A 21,954-nucleotide genomic window follows, 5' to 3' on the forward strand; every position below is an offset into this window, starting at 1 on the left:
ATTGTGGTATATGAATGTTATGGAATATTATTGTTCTGTAAGAAATGACCAGCAGGATGAATACAGAGAGGACTGGCGAGACTTACATGAACTGATGCTGAGTGAAATGAGCAGAACCAGGAGATCATTATACACTTGAACAACAAGACTATATGATGATCAATTGTGATGGACGTGGCCCTCTTCAACCATGAGATAATTCAAAGCAGTTCCAATTCTTCAGTGATGGGGAGAGCCGTCTGCACCCAGGGAGAGGACCATGGGAACTGAGGGTGGACCACAACAGAGCATCTTCACTTTTTCTGTTGATGTTTCCTGAATTTTGTTTTTTTCTCCCTCTTTACCCAATTTTTCTTGTGCAGAAAGATAATTATATAAATATATAGAGAGAGCTATTGGATTTAATATATATTTTAACATGTATTAAGCTACCTGCATCTGGGGGAGGGGGTGGGGGGGAAGGAGGAAAAAATTTGGAACAGAAAGTTTTACAAGGGTCAGTGCTGAAAAATCACCCAGGCAGATGTTTTGTCAATAAAAAGCTTTAGTTCTGATAAAGGCCTCATTTCCAAAATATATAGAGAATTGACTCTGATTTATAAGAAATCAAGCCATTCTCCAATGGATAAATGGTCAAAGGATATGAACAGACAATTCTCAGATGAAGAAATTGAAACTATTTCTAGCCATATGAAAAGATGCTCCAAGTCATTATTAATCAAAGAAATACAAATTAAGACAACTCTGAGATACCACTACACACCTGTCAGATTGGCTAGAACGACGGGGAAAGATAATGCGGAATGTTGGAGGGGATGTGGGAAAACAGGGACACTGATACACTGTTGGTGGAATTGTGAACACATCCAGCCATTCTGGAGAGCGATTTGGAACTATGCTCAAAAAGCTATCAAACTGCATACCCTTTGATCCAGCAGTGTTTCTACTGGGCTTATACCCCAAAGAGATACTAAAGAAGGGAAAGGGACCTGTATGTGCCAAAATGTCTGTGGCGGCCCTGTTTGTAGTGGCCAGAAACTGGAAAATGAGTGGATGCCCATCAATTGGAGAATGGCTGGGTAAATTGTGGTATATGAACGTTATGGAATATTATTGTTCTGTAAGAAATGACCAACAGGAGGATTTCAGAGAGGCCTGGAGAGACTGACACGAACTGATGCTGAGTGAAATGAGCAGGGCCAGGAGATCATTATACACTTCAACAACAGTACTATATGATGATCAATTCTGATGGACGTGGCCACCTTCAACAATGAGATGAACCAAATCAGTTCCAAAGGAGCAGGGATGAACCGAACCAGCTACACTCAGCGAAAGAACTCTGGGAGATGAGGATGAACCATTACATCGAATTCCCACTCCCTCTATTTTTGCCTGCCTGCATTTTGGATTTCCTACACAGGCAAATTGTACAATATTTCAGAGTCCGACTCTTTTTGTACAGCAAAATAACGGTTTGGTCATGTATACTTATTGTGTGTCTAATTTATATTTTAATATATTTAACATCTACTGGTCATCCTGCCATCTAGGGGAGGGCATGGGGGGAAAGGAGGGGAAAAATTGGAACAAAAGGTTTGGCAATTGTCAATGCTGTAAAGTATAACTTGTAAATAAAAGGTTATTAAAAATAAATAAATAAAATAAAAAGCTTTAATAAAATTTTTTTAAAAACTGATTTTTTTTTTTTTGGTAATTGTATGTACTGTATATATTTTAAAGACATGAGTGGGAAGGAGGAGCAGTGTTCTCCAGAACATCCAAAGGGTCCACGGCCTTAAAAAACTGATTGTTTAACTTGTGGCCAAAAATCTGCCCCTCCCTCTCCGCCCGGGCAGCCCATGATCTGGAAATGACCAAAGACCCCTCAAAGTGGCCACCGTCAGAAGGAGAAAAAACCAGTCTGGCTGCATCTGAGACAAATGGCTCAGGCACCCACCCACAGAATTCCCACCCATCCCCCCGGGAGGGAAAGGTATCTTCCTTTTTCCAAAGGGCAAAGCCGGGGATTTCGGGGCCAATTGTCCGTGGAGGCCCAAGAGTCCACCTCCTCTGACCCTTGACCCGGCCCCAGCAGGAGCCGTTGGTGTCCACCGAACATTCCAGGCCTCCCTGCATTCCAAGCCATTGAGCAAGTTCGCCCGGGCCCCCCCAGCTTTGGGATGGGGCGGCCTCCCCGGGCAGAGCTGGGCCTCCCTGAAGTTCCCATCCCTCACTCCCCTGGGGCTGCCCAAGGAGAGAAGCTGGCAGATGACAGAGTGGGGGAGGGGGAAGGGGGGAACAGCCCGGGAGGAGAGGAAGAAGAACAGGAAGGAAGAGGTAGCAGCGGAACACAGGCCAGAGGCTCGGGTACTTTTAGAAATCGAGAGATTGTCATCCATTTTTCTTTTTTTTTTTTCCTTTCTTTTTTAAAACGTGCACTCCCTGCGAACTCCGGGCCTTCCTCCTGGGGTACAGCACCATCCCCCGTTCTTTCTGAGCCGAGTGCAGGCCCAAGCCCGTGATCATCCGCACGTGGACACCCCCTCCTCCCCTGCTCCCCTGAACGAGACAGAACCCCTCCGTGTTTGTGGGAGCTCCTCGTCTCTGTTATTAGAAGGGAAGCTCCTAGTTCCTAACAAGCCGAGATCATCTCATTCTTTGGACGTACACCCCCAATGCCCACAGTACAGTGCCCGGTACACAGCAGGCGCTTAATAAATACAAGTTGATCAATAAGCCGGGCGCCGTGTCTGGCAGTAAGCACCAGAAACAGTCCGGCACTCTCTCCATTATATCACCCAGACTAGAATCCAAGACTCCCAACTTTCAGTTCTTCCTCTACTGTTATTGCTGTTGTTTTCGTTATCAGATAAATACTCCCGAGTTACCAAAGCAATGGGCACCCGGAGCTTCCTAAGGCTCTAGATAAAGTGGGGGAACGGTCCAAGAATCAGCCCAAGGTCAGCCTGCCCTTGAATGGAGCCAGAATTCTCTGCCCCTTAAAACTCAGCATCTCCATCCAATCATGTCTGAATTCTTGTTTTGTTTTGTTTCATTTTCTGAAGGGAAGAAAACTCAAGCACATGGGAAATGAGAATGAAGGAAGGATTTTTTTTTTTTTTTTTGAATTTAGCTCCACCATGAAGGTTTCTGGAGATCAGCAACGGCCTGCTTTTGCCCTTCTTATATGTCCAGAGCCTGGTACACAGTAGGTGCTTAATAAATTTCTGCTGACTGACTGGCCCACACAAACCCAGATTCTGAAGATGTTCCAAAAGTCCATCCTGTCTAAGGCCCGGAGAGACATTTCAACAATTCTTATGCTGTAATGGATTCTATAAACTTGGGTCTTATTGGGGCATTTTTAAAAGTTTCATCTCTATCTTTAAAATAAATAAAATGAAATAAAAAATAAAAAAAAATAAAAATGTCTCATTATCTTTGTGGGTCTCCAGTTGGCCCCTTCAGGTTCCATACCCAGGATCCCCCCAGTTGTCTCCCACTGAGAACAGAACCATTAGAAACACGCCACATGCACCTAGCAAGCTGTCGGTCATTTCTAGGGCTGCTCGTGGTCCATTTGGACCCCAGGAGAAGCCACTGGATCATGGGAGGTTCCGGACCGTGAGGGAAGCCTAGGAACATCACCCCAGAATGGGGGTTAGTCGTGCCAACTCCTCAATGTGGGTCAAGAAGGCCCAGGCCGGCTCCGTGACTCTCCCAGCCCGGCAGGAGCTCCGGCCGCCTCCGGGGGAAGCACAGGCTGAAAGAGGCCCACGACAGCCACAGTGCAAAATGACCCAGGAGGAATCATTTGGCAGGGAACCTCAAAAACCATCCAGGAAAATGTCAGCTCCCGAAAGAAGGAGCTGTTTTGTCTGGTTTTCTCGGTGCCCCGGGCCCTGCACCCTGCACCCCCAGCAGGCGCTGCTGCTAGACGTCTGTGGGCCCGAGCTAGAAAAATAACAATAAGCATCTCAGCTCTCATTTCTATGGCACTTTTCATCCCCGAGCCCCATCCCCCTTAAGGCCCTTCCTCTGTTGATTATCCCCGGTTTATCCTGGATAGCGCTGGTTTGCACAGAGCTCGTTGCGTGCTCTCTCCTCCATGAGACTGGAGATCAGCAACCGCCTGTCTTTGCCCTTCTTGTATATCCAGAGCCTGGTATGCAGTAGGTGCTTAATAAATATCTGCTGACTGGTCCACATCAACACAGGCTCTGACAAACAGACTGAAATCAAGTGGGGGCAAAACATCTTCACAGCTAGATTTCAACATTCTTGGTTTCTCTTGTAATACTCTGTATTTTACGCATTTTAAAACATGATTCTGAGAAGAGCTCCCTCAGCCACACCCACTGTTGCCCCCCAAGGGCTCCAGGACAGCCACGAGGTTAGGAGCCCCTGCCCCCTTGTAGAGGGTGCTTTCGCCACCCAGTGCCAACTTCAGGGAGAGACCCAACATTAGAATATCACCTCTCCCCTCTCCCCCACTTGCTTCCTTCTTTTTCTCCCCTTCCCTTTTTTCTTTTTCCTTCATCTGTTACTCTTCCCTTCTCTCTCTCCCCCCTTTCCTTTTTTCTTTCTCCTTCCATTTTGTTACCCCTTCCTTCTCTTCCTTCTCTCCTCCCCTTCCTTCTCTTTCCTTTCTTCTTTCTCCCTCCTTTATCTGTTACCCCTTCCCTGCTCCCTTTCCCCATCCCTTTTTTCTTTCTCCTTCCAATTTGTTACCCCTTCCTTTCTCTCTCCCTTTTTTTTCCTCCCTCCCTTCTCCCTTTCCCCATCCCTGTTTTCTTTCTCCTTCCATTTTACTTGTTACCCCTTCCTTTTCTTTCTCCCCTTTCCTTTTTTCTTTCTCCCTCTTTTATGTTATCCCTCCCTCCTGACTCTCTTCCTTTTCTTTCTCCCTGTTATCCCCCTTTCCTTCTCTTCTTTCTCTCCCCTTTTCTTTTTTCTTTCTCCTTCCTTTGTTACCTTCCCTGCTCTTCCTTTCTCTCCCCTCTCCCTTTCCACCTCCTTTCTCTCTTGTTTATCCATCTCTCATACACACACATACAGAAGTTGGAGGCACACCATTCACATTGATCAGACCTTTTAATTTATTTTAGAATTGTTACTGATACCTTCTGTTTTTCATTCATCTTCATTTCCTAATATGCACGTCCCCTCTTTCCTTCCCAAAAAAATGTCTTTAAATGAGAGGGGCAAACAGCAGCAGGGCCACAGAGTCTGACAAGCTACATAGTATTCCTTACCCACAGTCCTCCACCTCTGTTGTCACCGGAGGAGATGAGTTTTGTGTCACCTTTTTCTCTGAGCCAAACATGGAAAGTGGACTCTTAATAAGGAAACAGAATTACTGGCAACCATTTTGGAAGCGCTCTGAGGGGCCTCTCCCCCTCCCTGCCCAATCCATCATGGTGTGGAGAGGAGCCCCGACTTCTTTGCCAGGAGGATACAAGCTCCAGCAGGCCCTCCACCAAGCCAGAACAGCTTCCAGGACAGGTAGGCCCTCCAGATCAGCCTAGGTGTGGTGCCGTTGGCCCCCTCGGGCTGAAATCCAGGAATTCTCCAGGTCCCAGTGGGAATGGCGAAGGTGGACCTTCTCCCTCCCCCCACCCTATCAAGGAAAAACCCCTGCTTCAGATCCTTAGGGAGACCCCACAGAAGCAAAACAAGTATTAAATATTTACTGGGGTCAAGTCCTACAGATACAAATAGAAGCAAAAAGGAAAGGGCCCCTTCCTCAGGGAGCTTCCATTTTAAAGAGGGAAGGTAAATCACTGTTCTGGAACAGTCTGGAGGCTCTGGATTCAAATCCCATCTCTGGCCCTTATAATCATGACCTTGCTGAGCCTGAATGCCTCTCCCCCCACCAAAAATACGATAGGGTTGGCTCAACGGCCTGCATCCCTTCCAGCCCTCGATGATCCTATGTCTGACCTCAGCCGATTGGACCAGCAGGTGTTTGAGGATCAAGCTGGGAGTCAATCCAGTTTCCTCCTTTGCAAATACTGCCGGGACATCTAAGAATTCCTTCTGAAACTTTGCTCTTCCCCTTGGACATCTGTCAAGTCCCCCGGAGGCCTCGGTGATGGGGACGGCCAAAACACTAACTAGGAGCTAGTGCCAAGCTGGGGCCTTCCTCTCCGAGGCCCAGTCTGGCTGAGTCGGGGGTCTCACCACTCATGGGCTTGGCCACCAAGGAATAAAGAAAACTACTGAGGCCCGTGTGGGGGCCCCCATCTCTGGGAGCTACAAGGAAATCCCTCGGGCTGTTGCGGTGCAGAAGCAGAACATGGAGACTCACACCTGGAATTGTTTTTAATTAGGATGTCGTGTGTGTGTGTGAGTGAGTGTGAGTGTGTGATAGTGTCCCACTACAATTTCTGTGCCCGTGTTTATACTCCCACACTCTCTCCCTGCTTTCTACCCATTTGCTACAGCTACTGAATTTTCCCCACTATAAGATGATCCGTGTCTGCCCTTTGGCTGGGAACCTTCCAAGGTAGAAAGAACGAGGAACGCTTCTCTTAGGAGTTTCTTCCCAGTCATTTTTATTCCCCCAACACAAAGAGCCAACTCGGGAAAACTCAAGACACTCGGGATCTGAAATTGTCAGGTGATAAATATGGGGGGAAAGCCAAGCTGAAAGAAGTGGAGGATCTTGCATTGAATGTCAGCAATGGCTCCACTGTTCTGTGCCTTTCTACGGCCAGACGCCTCTTGATGCATCTGAGAGAACAGGGGAACCAGTCAACAAGACGGGGTTCAAGTTCAGCGGTAGGCACTTTCTAGCCGTGAAACCCTGGGCAAGTCCCTCCCCACTGTCTGCCTCAGTTTCCCCCTCTGTAAAACAGCAGTGATAACATAACACTACCTGCCCCTCCCAGATCAAACAAGAAAATATCTGTGCAGGGCTCTGCCAACTGTAAAGCCCTCTGGAAATGAGATCTTTTGTAATCCTGTCCTCTTCCTTTTTTCTTCATCATTCTACAACATGGTTCTCGAAGTCAAGAAGAAAAAGGCTACCTCAGGAAATGAGGAGGGGGGTGTAAAAATGAATCATCCTGCAAAGAAGTAGTCATCCAACCAAAAGTCATGTGATTTCCTCTTACAAACAAATGATTTCTGTGTTGTGTTTTCAATAAAAATTCGATCTCTTAAGGTCTCACTGTTGGGAATTTGTTGCTATTTTTATTAAAATTTTATTTATAAAAAATAAAAAATCATTGGTGGGAAAAAAAAAAAAAAGAAAATCTATAGCCCATGACTAGAGGGCGGGCCTCGGGAGCAGGAAAATGTGGGTTCAAGCCCCACCTTTGACTCCTGGGGGCCGTGTGAGCAGGGACACGCCATTTCCCATCTCACGCTGTGGAAGCAGCTCCCTGTTACAGAAGAGCTGCTGACTGGCCTCAGAGCTGGAGTTTCCACACAGGGAGTTCCCCACATCTATGAATTCCTAAGTCTGGAACGTAAAGGAAAAAGTGAATAAACAAAACTGCAAAGGAATAAAAAAAAAAAAAACCGGGAATGGTTTTAACTGAGAAAGTAAAAGCTGGCAGGCGAGCCATGCTCCTGGCATCCTTTGGGGCAAAGACCGCATCCTAAGCAACAGAAAAGGCAGAAAAGAAAGATGCTGGTCATCAACATCAGCAGGAATGACCGGAAGCTTTCATGAGGCTCCTCAGAGCGGGTTGGAGAACAGCAAGTGCAGAAGAAAACTTGCAGAACTTCCCTGGCTACCAGTCAGAAGGGGAAGGGTTAGGCTCCAAAGACCCCAGATTCATCTCATCCGATGTGTGACGCAGATGGGGAAACTGAGGCACAGAGCGGTCAGCGCCTTCCACATAGGCAGTGATCGGCAGAATCGAGCTACAAACTCCGGTCCGTTGATTCCAAAGCCTTCCCTTTTACACGTCAGAAAAGGAGACTTTAAAAATCTGAGTTCAGCAGGGAAATGAGTGTGAACCACTACACAGAATTCCCAATTCCTCTGTTTTTGTCCGCCTGCATTTTGGATTTCCTTCACAGGCTAGTTGTACCTTATTCCAAAGTCCGATTCTTCTTGTGCAGCAAAATAACTGTGAGGACATGTATACATATATTGTATTTAACATATACTTTAACATATTTAACATGTATTGGTCAAGCTGCCATCTGGGGGAGGGGGGTGGAAGGAAGGAGGGGAAAAGTTGGAACAGAAGGTTTTGCAACAGTCAGTGCTGAAAAATTATCCACGCATATTCTTGTAAATAAAAATAAATAAATAAATAATAAAATTTTGAAAAATAAAAAATAAAAATATGAGTTCAATCACTCAGGCTGAGACTAGAACACAGGAGCTGCAGGGTTTTGTTTTATAATAATAATTGCATAAACAAATTAAAGCAAAATGGGGGGAGGGTGTCCAAAAACTGGCCCACTCCAGACATCACCACCCCAAGAAGGAGCAGTCGTCCCTGGCTCTCGTGGTTTGCTTTTTCCTTCACTAAAAGGTGATTCTGGGGTCTCTTTCTGAAGCTGAAATTACTTTGTATTTCCTTTGTATATTTTGTATTTCAAGGCACTTGGAATCACGACTAGAAAGTTGGCCCCAGAGTCTGGGAGAACTGGGATGAGCCCTGCCTTGGATACAAAGTAGCTCCGTGACCCTGGGAGAGTCCTCTCACCTGCGGGAGTGGGGCGCCACATCCAGAAGGCTCCCGCCTGCAGGCAGTTTCACACACAAGAAGGGCTCCTACGTGTGGTCCCGGAGAACTGAGCGGTATCTTCTCCCCTTCTCCTCATTTGTTCCCACAATCCCAACTACCGACCCTCACTGCGCCCTCCCCCTCAGTATCCCATCTGCACCTCCAGTTCACCAAGCTCAAAGGGAAGCACCCCCCTTCTCCCGTAACAAGGGGGTGACCACAACAGCTAGCAAATACGGAGCGCCTCAAGGGCTGCAGAGCATCTTGCAAACGTCTCCCCTGTTCACTGCAACAATCCCCAAGATGCACCATTTTACAGATGAGGAAACTGAGGCTGACAAAGAGGAACCTGCCCAGGGCAGACAGCTTGGAAGTGTCTAAGGCAGGATCTGAATTCAGAACCTCCTGGCTCCAGGTCCCATGTTCCACGCCCCGAGGTAGCCAGTCCCAGGGGAAGGCTCACCTCTATCTGTGCCTTTAAACTTCGCCGAGCCTTTATAAACACCATCTTCCCCATGATCACCCTGGAAAGTTTGCTGCCATTACTGCCCCCACTTTACAGATGTGGTAACTGAGTGTTCAAGGCTGCATATGAACCCAAGTCACGGAGGGCCCAGTCTCTCGCAGACCCGTGACCATCCCCTCCCCACCCCCAATGGCTTATCTTCCAGAAAGCCTCCTTTGAGCCCTCAAAAGAGACCTTAGAAGGTGCCAACGCAACCCCCTCATTTGATAGATAGGGAAACTGAGGCACAGAAAGGCAAAGTCACTGGGGTTCAGGCTCACAGAAGCGGTAAGTATCCGAGGCAGGATTTGAATGCAGCTCTTTCTAACACCTGCTATACAGGATAGCACCCCTCCTTCAGCCCTCCCGCAACATTCAGGTTTGAACACGTCTTCCTGAGCATTCCAGATAACCTGTTTTAGTCAGATTTCCCCTCCTGGACCTAGAAGGGCCAGAGCATCCAAGGGCTTTTCGGCTCCCCCAACCCCTCGGGGGGTACACCCTCGGTGCGGCTTCTGCTCTCGACGGGAAGACCTGAGAAGGGCAGGCGAGCTGTTCGTTTCCGATGGCCACGCATCTGAGTCCACACCGCTGCATTGAGTGGGACGGGAGAAGCCGTGGCAAGTGAGCAGCAACTCGCAAAACGTGAGCAGAGAGAGCGGGCGCAGGACGGGAGCAGGAAAGCCCGAGGATGCGCCCGAGACGCTGGGGAAGGCCGAGGCTGGGCAGCCTGGCCACGGGCTCCTGCTGTACAGCTCCCACCCCCCGGGACACCCGCATCCAAAGGCCCTAGATGGGCCCCTATTCTACCTGCCAACACCCCGCTTCACTGTCCACGACCAAAACCCGGTCCCGGGCCGGGGACGGCGCTCGCCCAGACCCCTCCGGCAGCCACAGCCGTAGAAAGAAACATTTTGTGGAACCCACTTTTTCCTTCCCTGTTTTCTGGAGAGAGCAGACTAAAGTTCTGCCACCAACACAGGAAAAGTAAAGCCTTCAAAATAATGCCGATGGCCCACTGCAATTTGGCCGCCCAAAATAGCACCCATACGGCGCAGGCTATGAAGTGAAAATTACCAGTTTGGAAGCACCGAGTCAAATTATAAAGTAAAAGACTCGGACCCCCCAAAAAGCTTAAATGAGCCCAGAATCCCGGACCCTCAAAGGCAGGAAGGGACTTCTCTAACCTGAGCGCCTTCCTGACAGTTCCTGTGTGGAATCATCCATTCCAAATGAGCACTGCCCAGATGGGAAACTCACTACCTTCGGAGGCAGCCCATTCCACTTTGGGTCACCAGTGGGGAGCAGAGGCAAATCCTGTTAGCAGAGCGCTTTTTCCTTGTGATACCCACAGTTCTCTTTCTCTGGCTGCCAACGCCTCAAAGGGAGCATCTCCACCCCAGATTCAATCATAGGAACATATCTCTTACCCAGAGTCCTTTGGGTGCCCAAAGGCAGCCCTTCATCCACCTCCAAGTCTCTTCTCCTCCAGACTAAACTTTTCCCTGAGCCCTCCCCCCATGCCATTGTACCAGTCCCTTGGCTGCCCTTTGTCAAGATGGTTCTTCCTAAAACCTGGAGGCCAGAGCTGACCACGGGACTGTGGGTGGGCTCTGCCAGGGGGCCGTAGGCAGCAGAGCTCTGCCCTCCCTCTTCCGGGACACCCTGCCCTGCTGGATGCAGCAGACACTGCCCCAAGATTCTCTGCAGCTCTGGGTCATACCGGTCAGGCCTTTGTTTCCTCATCTGTAAAATGAGAGCAGACTCAAGGCCTCCTTCCCTCCTCTAAGTGGACGATCCTTTGACCTTTTATCTTACTGGATCTAACCCATCATTCTCAGCCACTCGGTTCTTCCTGGATCCCGACTCTTTATCCAACAGGTTTGCTATTTCCCAGCTTTGTGACATCTGCAAACTCAACAGGCACGCCTTCATCCATGTCATTAAAAAAAAAAAAAAGTCTCCCATGGGGAATTGCTACAGAAGGGGGAACTAGCTTAGTCAAGCTCCCCGGTGCTTGACTTCAGGTTCACTTTTCTCAAGTGCCAAAGAAATGCCATTTAACGGACTGATTCTAATTATTTGTTACTGTTAATTCCTTGAAGACATGAGCTATCTTATGGCTTCTTATTTCATGACTTTATCACCAATCTGCTGAGCCCCCAAAAAAGTCTCTACCTGTGTGGAGAGAGAAGGTATCGATAAGTGACTTTAAAGTTCAGATCTCAATCTTAACTGGAAGAAACAGTCCCTTTTTCCAGATCACTCAGGCAGTGTCTATAAAGGCAAACGATCCTTTCGATGATCCAATTTCTGAATTGTAATAGAATTCAAAAACCCAAACAACGTGGCTTTAAAAAAAAATTAAGGTCTTTTAAATCTCGCCAATTTTCTGTCTCTGTAATCACTCAATGTTTCAGGTTATATATATATATAAATTATAGCTTCTGATTGGAAGAACCCATGCCTGGGTCATTTTTTACAACATTATCCCTTACACTCACTTCTGTTCCGACTTTTCCCTTCCCTCCTTCCATCCCCTCCCCTAGATGGCAGGCGGTCTTATTCAGGTATATTTTTGAATGGGAAATGATCGCCATGTTTTGGTTTTATATTTGTTATCTCTTTAGGCAAGCCTGGTGCTTGATAAGAATCTTATAGAAGGGGCTGAAGAAAAAAATAGGATAGGAAAAAACACCAAAACATCTGTCTTGGACGGTCCTTGGGACAATCCCTATTTATTGAACAGGTTGGACAGAATTGTAATCGATAGCCTTAGGACACCTATCCCAAGTCCCAGGGCCAAGTAGTGCAGGGAATTGAAAGCAAAAAAGAAAGTGTCCCTGCCCTCAAGGGGCTGCCAATCCTCTGCCAAAGTCAATTTATGGGGTTCTAAAACTTGAGTATAAACAAGATCATCACTGGCTGAGTCTCTGGACACATATGGGTCTGGCCATTTTCTATTAAGTATTTTCTCCACCTGCCCTGAAACGTGAAACATGAAACGTGATGTGCCACAAAACCTAACTCATGGAACCGCTCCCCTCTCCCACACGTGGCTAGCGGCTCATCCCATTGGGAAGGCAACACTGCACGTCTGGGGCTATGATTCAGTTTGCAATAGCAAATATTTAGAAATTAAAAAACAAAATCTACTTAAAAATGCCTCAATGGTCTCCTTCCAAAAACTCATGCTGACGCTGCTCGTTTGACTTTAAGAAGTGACTTGCAAGAGGCTAGAGTGAATGTAACTTTTTTCCTTCCATTTTGAAGTTCCGTGTACATTCTGTAAGTAAAATATGGCGGCTTCCCAACCGACAGGAGTACAACAGTCATCTGGGGATGCCCCGCTTCGAAATCATTTCAAGTTTTATTTTATTTTATTTTTTTATAACTTTTTATTGACAGAACCCATGCCAGGGTAATTTTTTTACAGCATTATCCCTCGCACTCACTTCTGTTCTGATTTTTCCCCTCCCTCCCTCCACACCCCCTCCCCCAAATGGCAAGCAGTCCTTTACATGTTGAATAGGTTACAGTATATCAAGTTTTATTTTTAAAAATCAGTCAGACCTGCAGCACCTCCAGCCCGGAAAGCTTCACAAAGCTGAATGTCTAAAATTCAGGAAAAGGCTTCTTCTGGAAAGGTTCAGAGTAAACAAGCAGAACAAGTTGCAATCTCCAAATGGAGCTTCTGCTCATTTCCCCCTTTTCAGAAGGGGCCCCTGAACTGAATCCAGATCACCTCCAGGTGGGCCTTTGGGGTCCTTCTCAGCTCCCGGGATGCCTTCCCAGACCCAAAAGCCAACGATAAAAAGGGAGAGAATTATTCGAGTCCCCAGAGTGGAGCCATTTAAAGGGGCCATGATCTGCTGCAGAAATCCAGAGTGAATGGGAAGGCAGAGATCTCGGGAAGTCAATTTCACTTGCTTATTTCTCTAGGGGAAATCAGTTTGTTGGGACAATTATTTTCTTTGTCTTCCCCTAAGTCACACACAAAACTCAAGCGAGAAGGGGGTTTTCTTGTTCCTTTTCACAACAAACTGGCGTGGCAAACGCGCATTTTCACGAGACACAAACCATTAGGATCTTTTCTTTTCTTTTTTTTTTTAGTTTGGAATCCTTGAAAAGCGATTTCAAGAACTGACAACGTTTCCCAGCTCCCCCCTGCATCATGGGGAAGCAGAGGTGGCTGGGTAAAAGGAGCCTCCTCTTTCTGGCTGGACGAAGGACAAGTCCCGATTCAAACACCAAATGACAAAGATGGTATAGCTCTGGCCGGGGAGATGTATACAATCCCATCTGCCTCCTCCCTCTGGCCTTAACAATTCCGAATTCAACAAACGCTGGAAAAGGAGCCCAGGGAGAAGCAAAGGAGATTTTCTCTCCTCTGTGAGCGAACTGAAAGGGGATCTGCAAAAAGGGTTGGGGATTTCTGTTTGTTTGTTTGGGGGCTGGGGCCGGGGAGGGCGAGTTTGGTATTTCGTTCTCCCATACACAATGTGGTACATACAAGCAAAATACAATCGGGACACTGTTTTCTTTAACATTCCTATAGGAGACCAAGGCCATTTGCATGGGAGAGAACACAATTACTGGTTTTGAAAAATCATGAAAGACAAATTCATAGCTTTTTCCTCCAACACCTCCCAGGAGTCACATCTTCCCTCCCCACTTGGGTCATGTCTGTCCCTGATTTCTGGGTTCTGCTCGCAAAGGTGGGGGTGGGGGGAGTGTGGAGGGGAATCAGGGCCCCCATCCTCCCTTCTTCGCTGGTTCTGGAAGGTTCCCCCCAACATCCTCCCGAACCCAAATCTGCGCACTAGATGGGAATAAAATTCTTGGGAGGCCGTAAAGTGAAACTTCCAGCCGAAGGAAGTAGGGCCCAGGCCAGCTTAGCCCAGCACAAATAAGGCTTATCGGCCCTTTCCCTTTCGGGCACCTTTGATCCCAGCATACTCCCAAGCAAACACTGTTTGGGGGGGAGGAGGGGGGAATGAGGAAGCCTCAAAAGTGCTTTTATTTTTTTGTCAACCCAGTCTGTGACCCAAAGCGCGGAACAAATGAAGGGGATGCTTGTCTCCCGCTACTTTTATACAGTTACAGGCCTCGGTTGGATGAAAACAAACCAGACCCAACCACCACCAATAAAAAAGGGTAAAAAACTTCCCAGCTCTACCCCGGAAATTCTGAATCTCAATTTCCAAATCCCCCCAGAGATCCCCGATTATGTGGAAGTAGAAATACCCATGGATGCAAACGTGTGTGTGTGTGTGTGTGTGTGTGTGTGTGTCCCAACCAACATCTCAGCAACTAGATACAAGAGGGGTACATTTAAACTTGAGAACCCAAAGGGGGCCCCGGCTGAACCCCCAGATACCCTCCCAAGATCCTGGCGTCCTAGGCCAGCAGCAGCACTACCGGGTCTCACACACACTTGGAAAATCCAGTCCAATCAGTCCACATAGGATGGATTCAAGAGCAGAAAAACTGGGTCCTAACTTGCTCGGTTTTCCCAGAGATCCACACAGGAGGAACACAGGCCCACACAAAACGAGGAAAACAAAGAAAAGCAGGCTTGAAAATTATCTTCCCAGCCTCCAAGGCCACCGGTGTTTGGGAGCAGGCCCTGGGAGCCCAGCTCCCCGCCATGAACACATCCACATCTGGGCCCTCCGCCCCCCTCCATCCCCAACTAATCACTAAGTCCAAAGGAAATTCAAATCAACTAATAAAAAAACATGAAACTCCAGGAAAAACCACTGGCTCCAGGGCTTATGCATTCAAATGGTATGTTCAAAGTGAATCACACCCAGAGCTCGGTCTGGAGTGCTGGGGGAAGAGTCCCATGGTCCAGATCCACAAGGAAATCCAGTCCAAGTTGGGAGCTCTGGAAAACTTTTCTGCATATACCATGACCTGGACCCCGGCCAGGCCAGCTGGCCTCCGGGTCACCTGATGGAATGCTTGACTTAAAGGCCCAAGCTCCAAAGCAACATTTCTATGCATTTGGGAGCGGGGGGGAGAACTGGGGGAAGGGGGAGAGAGGGAGAACAGAAAGGCAAAAACAAGCCTCGAACACCGACAAAAATGGGATTTCGAGCTAAGGCTGTACATCCTTTGGCCAAATTGGTTTTAGTTTCAGTCGATATCTGTCCACGATTGCAATTCAGAATTTCAAATGCAATTGAACTTTTTTTTTTTTTAAACTAAAGGCAATCGAAAATATCACTGCTAAGATTATAGAGTCATTAACAGCTAATCTAATAAATGGGCCCATGAGGGGGCTCCTTCAATCTTGGGGTTTCAAGTTTTGAGGGCCCCCAACTTGGAGGATAAAACCCTGGATGATTTCCCTTCCCCACCCCCCCCAACAAACAAAAACATCAGCTTCTGGGAGGCCGCCCATAAGTCACACAGGATACAAGAGTGTGTCAATGGCAAACCAATCATTTGGCTAAAGGTCATCTGAAAGCCTTGGATGAAGAGAACTCTCTCTTCTTTTGGGAGGGAACACTTTACCATTCACAGGCTAAATTACAAATCATGAGCTCTTCCTATTCACAAGCCACTAGTCTTGTCTTTTAATATATCACTGATTCTTCTAGTCACAGTCAGTCAAATAAATAATCAGGCTTAAAAAGCAATTTATCAAGGCGGGGGTTCAAAATTTGCAAGGCCCTCACCCCCACCCCCGGCCAATCCTCCAATTCTGAGAGTTCCCGAGGCTCTCTTGGCCCTCTGTAAAATCAAGAAAGTTCTTCCGTGGCACTGATAAATACTGCCAACAGGAAAATCCAGGATCAAAAACTGAGGCCTGAAGGGACCTTGAAGGTGGTCATTTAGTCCAATCCCCTCCTTTTATAGATGTGGAAACTGAGACCTAGGAAGTTTTAAGTGACAATAATCTCAAATTGCATAGTGACAACTTCTGAGACCAGGCGCCTAAACGGGATGCAAAGGGAAAGAGGAATGATCCATAGACATACAGCAACCAAGGAAATGTCCGAAAGACAAGAAGGAAAAGAAATGTTCATTTTCATTCTCTCTCTTCCCATCCCCCCCCCCCCCCAATTTCAATGGATGGCTATTTCACGAGTCAAGCAAGTGGTCTCTAAGTACAACTTCCACAGACTTTGCAAAATGATATTTCTTTAAGCTCTATTATCTCCCATTCCCAGCTCGGTTCTGGCTTCAGAAATGGGCCAATTTCAACAGGGACAAACTTCGGCTTGGGAGGAAGATCCGGCAAGGGCCCACCCTTGGAAATCAAGCCTTGAAATTTCCACACCATCTCCAGCAACAGCTCAGTGGCTTCTAACTTTGCAAATTAAAGACTGCTTGCCCCCAGAGGTCTTTTAGGTAAAGGAAAGGACCCGGATCCAACAGCCTCTGCTGAGAACCCTGAACTGGTATTGTAGGACTATTCCTGACAGAGGCCCAAGCCTTGGGATGATAAAACCTTTTGAAAGTGGGGGGAGGGTTAGCCCCCCCATCACCTAATATCGGTGAAGAATCCTGCTTGAAGAGTTTCACATCTGAAATTTCTCTTCATCTCCCCCACCCCCAAAGACTGCTGATAAGGCAACACCAGATAGATCCGCAAAGTCAAACACCTCATATATTGAAAGTAAAAATAGAAAAAGGCAGCATTTTCTGGCCAATAAAACAAAGAAAAATGCATGAAACACATTCTGCCCTCCCCACCCCCCACATTTCAACCCCAACTATCAAGGTTGGAGTTGAGGTCGCAGACCAACCACCCAAAGTCCAGACAAACAATAGAAGTAGAACTTATTTACCTCAGTTTTTTAGGGACGGAATAATCAACTTCCATGACCTTCCCATGTAATTCCACTTTACCTTTAAAACGAGAAGGAAAAAAACTTTTCAGAACCTCCCTTGGGCTCAGAACTTAGGGCTGAGGTGTCCGGGTGGGTGAGGGAGGGAGGGAGTAAAGGGGCACCCTCAGCAGTGGGCTCAGAATCTACACTTGGGCCACAAGGTGGGGGAGGGGGGGCGGACAAGTCCATGCGAGAACTTTGTCCAAGCCGGCCCCAGGTGGGCACACACAAACTTTTCCCGTCCCGGGAGCGGGCCCCCAACCCCAAGGAGCCAGCACTATGGCCGGTATGAGTGTTACAAAAGAAAAATGAATTATTTTGCCGTAAGCCGCCAAATTGTAAGGATGAGCTCATTTGAAAACTGAAAACGCAGGGCTGGGGCAGCCATGCTGTGTGCTGGTGGCCCCTGGTCGGGGCGCCCGCGTCCCGGCCGCTAACTAGGGGAGTGGCAGAAAAGGCTCCGGGGCCCGGCTAAAGTTCTTGTCTCTTTTGGCCAGCTCTCGGTTTGCGGGGGGCGCGGAGGGGGGGGGAACCGGCCGCCCCCCCACCCTCCCGGTGAGAGAAGGACACTTTGGCCTTGGATGTCCCGTGTTCTCTTCTCCCCCCCCCCTCCCCCCAGGGCCCAGCGGCCGAGAGCGGCTCTCTGCCAGAGTGCGCCTGCCCGCGCGTGTGTGTGTTTGGGAGTGTGGGAGCGCTCGCGAGTGAGCGCCTACAGGTCCGTGCCCGCGTGTGCCCGTGACTGTGTGCCCGGTGGGTGCGCTCTCGCGTGCCGCCGGGACGCCGTGGCCCTGCAGCAGTGCGCTCCGCGCCCGGGCCCCCAGCCCCCTCTTTGGTTCGCCTTAGCTCGGGGCCCCCGCCGAGTTCCGACAGGGCACCTCGTAAAAAGGTGCTCGAAGAAGCCCGGGAGGCGGGGGACCCGTCGCCTGGGCGCCCCCGGCCCGGGACAGCTCTCAATAAAATCGGAGAAAAAAATCCGAGAAAAATACGAGCGCCCAGCGAGAGAGGAGGAGGAGGCGGAGGCGGCGGAGGAGGAGGCGGAGGCTCGGGAGGCCAGCGCTCCAGGGCCCGCGGGGGGTGCGGGAGGGGGGCTGGTATCACCCGAGCGGGGGCCCGGTGGGAAAAGGGGTCCCTAGGCCAGTGGCGGGAGTCCGTGCGGAGGGCGCACGGAAAGCGGGGTGTCTCGGAGCAGCTCAGACAGCCGCAGGAGCCGGGGCTCCCCGCGGAAGGATTTCGGGGGAGCTCCGAGAGGCCAGGGGGGTCACGGTCACGGCCACGAGCGCTGAGGCGGTGGCGCGCGACAGCCCGGGGCAGGTCCCCGGGAGGCGCCCTCGGGCAAGCTGCTCGCGAGACGGCTACCCTCGGGACGGCCAGGCGGGAAAGGGAGGGGATTATTCTCGGGGCGCCGGGACCTCTGAGCTGCTCTGGGGGTAGTGGAGAAGCCGAATAGGTGGGAGGAGGGGAAGTGGAGACTTCGACGGGCGCGGGCGGGAGGAATGCCGTCGGTGGGGCACTCACCCGACAGGGTCTCGATGGCGCGGATGGCCCAGTTCTGGTCCGGATAGTCCACGAAAGCGTAACCGGTCTTGAGCAGCACGGGGCCGGTCAGGGGCAGCTTCCTGTCCCCAAAGAGTTGCCGGAGGTCGTCGGCGGTGACTGCGGGGCTCAGGTTGCCGATGTAGAGCTTGTTCATCGTCCGCCGTCGCTCGGGATCCCCCGGCACCCTGCCCTGCCCTGCCCGGCGCCCTCGTCTCCTCCTCTCGGTCCTTGTCGTCGCTGCGCCTTCCTCCTCCTCCAGCTCCCTTTCGCCAGCCGCCCCCCAGCCGCCCCACCCCAAACTCTGGAGACTCTGCTTCCAAGTTGCGCGCCTGCGGGGGCCTCGGGCTCCTCGCGTCCCACGGGCGGCGGCGGCGGCTGCACGGGGACAAAGCGCTCCCTGCCCCCCCTCTCTCCCCGCGGGGTGGCCGGACTGGCGGGCGGGGGGAAAGGGGGGAGGAGCGGCAGCTGTGGGGGGGAGGGGCCGGATGGGGTGGGGGCGGGGGCGGCGGTAGCGCGGGCTGGGCGCGCCTGGGTCCACGGGCTGGAAGTTGGGCGAGTGTGAGTGAGTGAATGAGTGTGTTTGAGTGAGTGTGTGTGCGCCCACCGGTCTGTGTGAGTGGGCTCCGGGGCGCGCCCGAGCGGGGGAACCGGAGTTGTGCACCCTTGGGTGTGCCTAACTTTGGGGGAGTTTGCGCGCGTGTTGCGGAGATGTGCCTGTTTATGTCCACGTGCGCGTGAGCTGCGGAGGTGTGGCCCCGTGTGTGTGCGTGCGCCCATTGGCGTTCGCTAGGTTTCGCTTGTTTACGGGCGGCGGTGAGAGAGGAGTTGCGAAGTTGCGGTTGTTTACGTCCGTTGGTGCCGGAGTTGCGGGGGTGTGGCTGAGGGGTGCGGAGGTGTGGCTGTTTGTGTCCTCGTGTGTGGGCAGGAGTTGTGTGTGTTTACGTGGGTAAGGAACGGGGATGGGGGGGGAGGGGGCGGTGCAGCGGGCGCTCCCTCCACGCCCTCTCGGTCCCGGCTTCTCCGCTCGCTCTCGCTTTCTCCGCCAGCCCGGCGGCCGGGACAGCTGCGGGGCAGGAACACCCAGACCCCGACGATCCGGACCGGGACTGGCCGGAGGCGCCGAGATTTCTGCGACCCGAGAGCGCGGGGGAAACTCGGCGGAGAGCCCGCCGCTCTCCCTGGGCCGGGCCGGGCCGCTTCGCGGAGAGCCCGCCGCTCTCTCCCTGGGCCGGGCTCGCTGTGACTGGCCACTGGGGGGCTGCTGCTCTGCCTCGGGCTGTGGGAGCTCTCAGCCGGAGCGGAGGCTGGTGCCCAGCGCCCGGCGCCTACTGTGGGAGCCCGGGGAGGGAGTGTGTCAGGCAGTGAGGGGCGAGGGGTCGTGGGTCCGAGGGAGCGTACGGAACGCTGCGGGCAGCGCGTGCTAAAGGCTGGCTCTCGGAGGTCAGCAAGGCTCGCCTTCTTGAGAAATTGACAAAGTAACTTAGGGGGGAAGGAGGAAGCAGGAATACTGAGGCCAGAAGTCACCCCGGGAACTTGGCTTCTGATTCACTTTTGCTCCTCGCTGACCTCAGTCCAGACTTTTCCCCTTTTCAACTCAGGGATCCCTCTTTCAACTCCATGACCCCCCTTTTAACTCAGTGATCCCTCTTTCAACTCCATGACCCTCCTTTTAACTCAGTGATCCCTCTTTTAACTCAATGATCCCTCCCAACTCAGCTGTAAAATAGAGATTTTACTCGGCAAACTCTGAGGTCTTGCTAACTAACATTCTTGGTTCTAGCTCCAACTCTGTGTCCCACAGCAGGTGTTCTTAATGACTCCCTGAATATATATGTGTATGTGTGTGTGCGTGTATAGAGAATCCTTGGGTTTTTTGCAAGCCCCTATGTATTTTATGTTAATGTTTTTAAAGGCATTATCCTGAGAAGGTTCCACTGCCCAAGGCCTACGTGAATCCCTAGTCTAAGTCCTTCCCAGTCCTGATACTCTGGGGCCCTTTCTGCTCTGATCCTGGAACAGATCTCCTAATTTTCATGTTCTCTGTTCTAGGATCCTTTTCTCTCACACAGATGGGTCCAGGTTCCTTTTAGCCCTGACCTATTGAGGCCTGTGGCCCATCACAACTATGACATTCTAGGTTCTGACATCTCTGGGATCTAACATTCTCTTCCTTTGAGCTCTGCCAGTGTCTTGTTTTAGGGTTCTTTCTCTCCTGACATTTGGAATTCTAAGGTCAGTCTGGCAGTACCTATTCTAGAATCCCTTTCACTTCTGAATGTTCTAGGTTCCCTCTCATCTCTGATAGTCTCTGTTCTAGAGTCATTCCTAACTCTTGACAGTCTCTGGCCTAAGGTTCTCCCTGCCCCAAGCTCTCCCGATCCCAGAGTTCTGAATTCCATTCTGGATTGATATTCCAGGGGGAAGCTCTGACATTGGAGTTCTGTGATTTTGAACATCAGTGTGGAAACACCTGCAACAAAAAAGCAGGACCTCAGAATTTAGAGTGGGCAACACTGCCAGACTGGTTCCTTCTGCCCTTAGACTGAACAAGAGTCAGGAGAGCAGTTTGAGTGTTTTTGTTTTTGTTTTTTTTTAATTAAAATTTTTAAAATGATCAACTTTTTCTCTTTCTTCCATACTCCCCTTCTCTCCCCTCCCCCAAAGCAAGAAAAATAAAACTCCTGTTCAAACATGTATCGTTGAGCAAAACAAATTCCCACATTGGCCACAGCCAGAAAAATTTCTCCATCTTCACTGAGTCCGTCCGCTCTGTCTGGAAGCGGATCTCGCCTCAAGACTGTGGTGATTTGGGTTGGTCTTTGTTGATCGGACTTGCTAAGTTTCTGAAAATTATTTACGGAAAGAGAGTTTGAGAGGGAGAAAAGGAAGAGTGCGTGGTGGGCAGATAACTAAAGGAAAGTCATTTAGGAAATAGGAAGGGAACCAGTAAGTGAGATAAGATGGGCCTCCCATGGCACCAAGTGTAAGGAGAAAGAAATGAAACCAGGAGATGTGGGGGAGCTGAAGCTCAAACCTGGAAGATCCCGTTTGAGATGAGTGGCCCGAGATCATGTATGGGAGGCCATATCTGAACAGGCAGGATCCAGATACAAAAGGGCAAGAGTTCTTGCTGACAAATATGGGAGTCTACGGCGACCTCCAGGTCTTTTGGTGGCCAATGGCTGACCCAAGCCTGGAGCTATGAGAATGAAAGTGCAATGGAAGAAAAACCATCCAGAGTCTCCTGTGTTCCTAACACCGTGCTGGGACCCGAGATAGGTCTACATTTGGACCGTTGCTTTTTTACCTTGGAGAAGTCACTAGTGGCAGGAGCAGAGCTGCAAAATGCAAATGAGGAGACCGAACTTGTGGT

The 21,954-nt window shown here is 50.1% G+C and overlaps 1 protein-coding gene across 4 annotated transcripts in view; it reads right to left on the reverse strand.

Moving 5' to 3' along the window:
• IGF2BP2 (insulin like growth factor 2 mRNA binding protein 2) overlaps nucleotides 1–18,822 on the reverse strand; it is a 106,304-nt gene extending 87,482 nt beyond the window's left edge. For all 4 annotated transcript variants that reach the window (XR_007953986.1, XM_052000055.1, XM_052000056.1 and 1 more), the window contains exons 1-2: nucleotides 18,561–18,822; nucleotides 17,004–17,064 (exon numbers count right to left, since the gene is read on the reverse strand). Coding sequence is in view for 3 of the 4 variants with exons in the window: in XM_052000055.1 (XP_051856015.1) it covers nucleotides 17,004–17,064; nucleotides 18,561–18,735 (236 nt within the window). In the remaining variant the exon portion in view is untranslated. The remainder of the gene's footprint in view (nucleotides 1–17,003; nucleotides 17,065–18,560) is intronic.
• Between the last annotated feature and the right edge of the window lie 3,132 nt (nucleotides 18,823–21,954).

This window comes from Antechinus flavipes, chromosome 4, assembly GCF_016432865.1.
Source record: "Antechinus flavipes isolate AdamAnt ecotype Samford, QLD, Australia chromosome 4, AdamAnt_v2, whole genome shotgun sequence".
Classification (NCBI taxonomy): domain Eukaryota; kingdom Metazoa; phylum Chordata; class Mammalia; order Dasyuromorphia; family Dasyuridae; genus Antechinus; species Antechinus flavipes.